This window comes from Cyprinodon variegatus, unplaced genomic scaffold (assembly GCF_000732505.1).
Source record: "Cyprinodon variegatus isolate N-32 unplaced genomic scaffold, C_variegatus-1.0 Scaffold806, whole genome shotgun sequence".
NCBI classification, from domain to species: domain Eukaryota; kingdom Metazoa; phylum Chordata; class Actinopteri; order Cyprinodontiformes; family Cyprinodontidae; genus Cyprinodon; species Cyprinodon variegatus.
The window spans coordinates 369438-370488 of NW_015151259.1; the positions used below are offsets into that span (position 1 = coordinate 369438).

Below are 1051 nucleotides of genomic sequence, written 5' to 3' on the forward strand. Positions count from 1 at the left end.
AAAAACAATAGATTAACAGCACATTAAAATGATGGCATACAAATTTGGAAATATACATCAGTGAACATTTTATAACTTACCTTTCCAAGGATATACAGACCATGAACCCAACGCTGGCCATCTCTCCAAAAAAGTAGATGCATTCAATAATATAAGGGTCCCCTCCCATAGCCCACGATGTTAAACAACACAGTTGAATCAGATCAGAAATGTGAAGGTTGATGATGTAGACCGGAGCAATATGATCTTTTCGCATCTGTAGAGAAACATCACCAATTTACTAGACTTTACTCAAAGCCATTCATTAAAATCTAGCTGTGTTTTTACCAAAGTAAGAAAAAAAGTGTTTAAAATTTGCTGCCCACTTTAAAGGAGACTTAAATTTAGTATCTATAATTGTCTATTCAAATTTCTCTTCCAGAAAGTCCTCTTAATATGGCAATGATTTTACAAAGAAGTATTTTTCACAAAAAGAACATTATGTACATCTTCTTCATCAGACTGCTGTACAACAGTATCTGCACTCAGGTCTCTCCTGATTCGAGAGACAGCAAGCTCAGTTCGTGGCAGTGGCAGCATTGTGACACTTCTAGTGGGTTGTTGCGGCAGCGTCGGGCTGACACGGCTTAAGTCGGACATACACTTTGCGATTTTTTTCAATCGCTGCATGCAACTACAGTTCACGATGTACAACGAAACCGCAGGGTTTAAAAGTGCACAGCTCACGATGTATGTTCTCACACTCACACCCGACACTCTGATGCGATCTAAATGCTCACATTGTATGTTTAAAAAAAAAAAACATTTGGGACTCAGCCCTGGAGTAAGATGGCGCTACTTAGACTCGTCTATCTGGAAGCCAAATGAGTAGAAAAGGAATGTGAAGCTCACTAGAGCTTAGAGACTTCCTTGGCAATTTTTTGCTTAAAGCCCTTAAAAGAAAAAGTGACGACATAATTGGACAAAGACATGGCTGAGCACATGTGGCTACTACGGTCTGTCAATTTTACAGAAAGAACTCCATTTCACTCACACCCCGCCATGTTTTTGT

At 39.2% G+C, this 1051-nt stretch overlaps 1 protein-coding gene across 1 annotated transcript in view; it reads right to left on the reverse strand.

The window, feature by feature from the left end:
* LOC107098743 (proteinase-activated receptor 2-like) overlaps positions 1–1051 on the reverse strand; it is a 42350-nt gene that overhangs the window by 37682 nt on the left and 3617 nt on the right. Inside the window, exon 2 of the mRNA XM_015396569.1 lies at positions 81–256. Within this exon, the coding sequence (XP_015252055.1) occupies positions 81–256 (176 nt within the window). The remainder of the gene's footprint in view (positions 1–80; positions 257–1051) is intronic.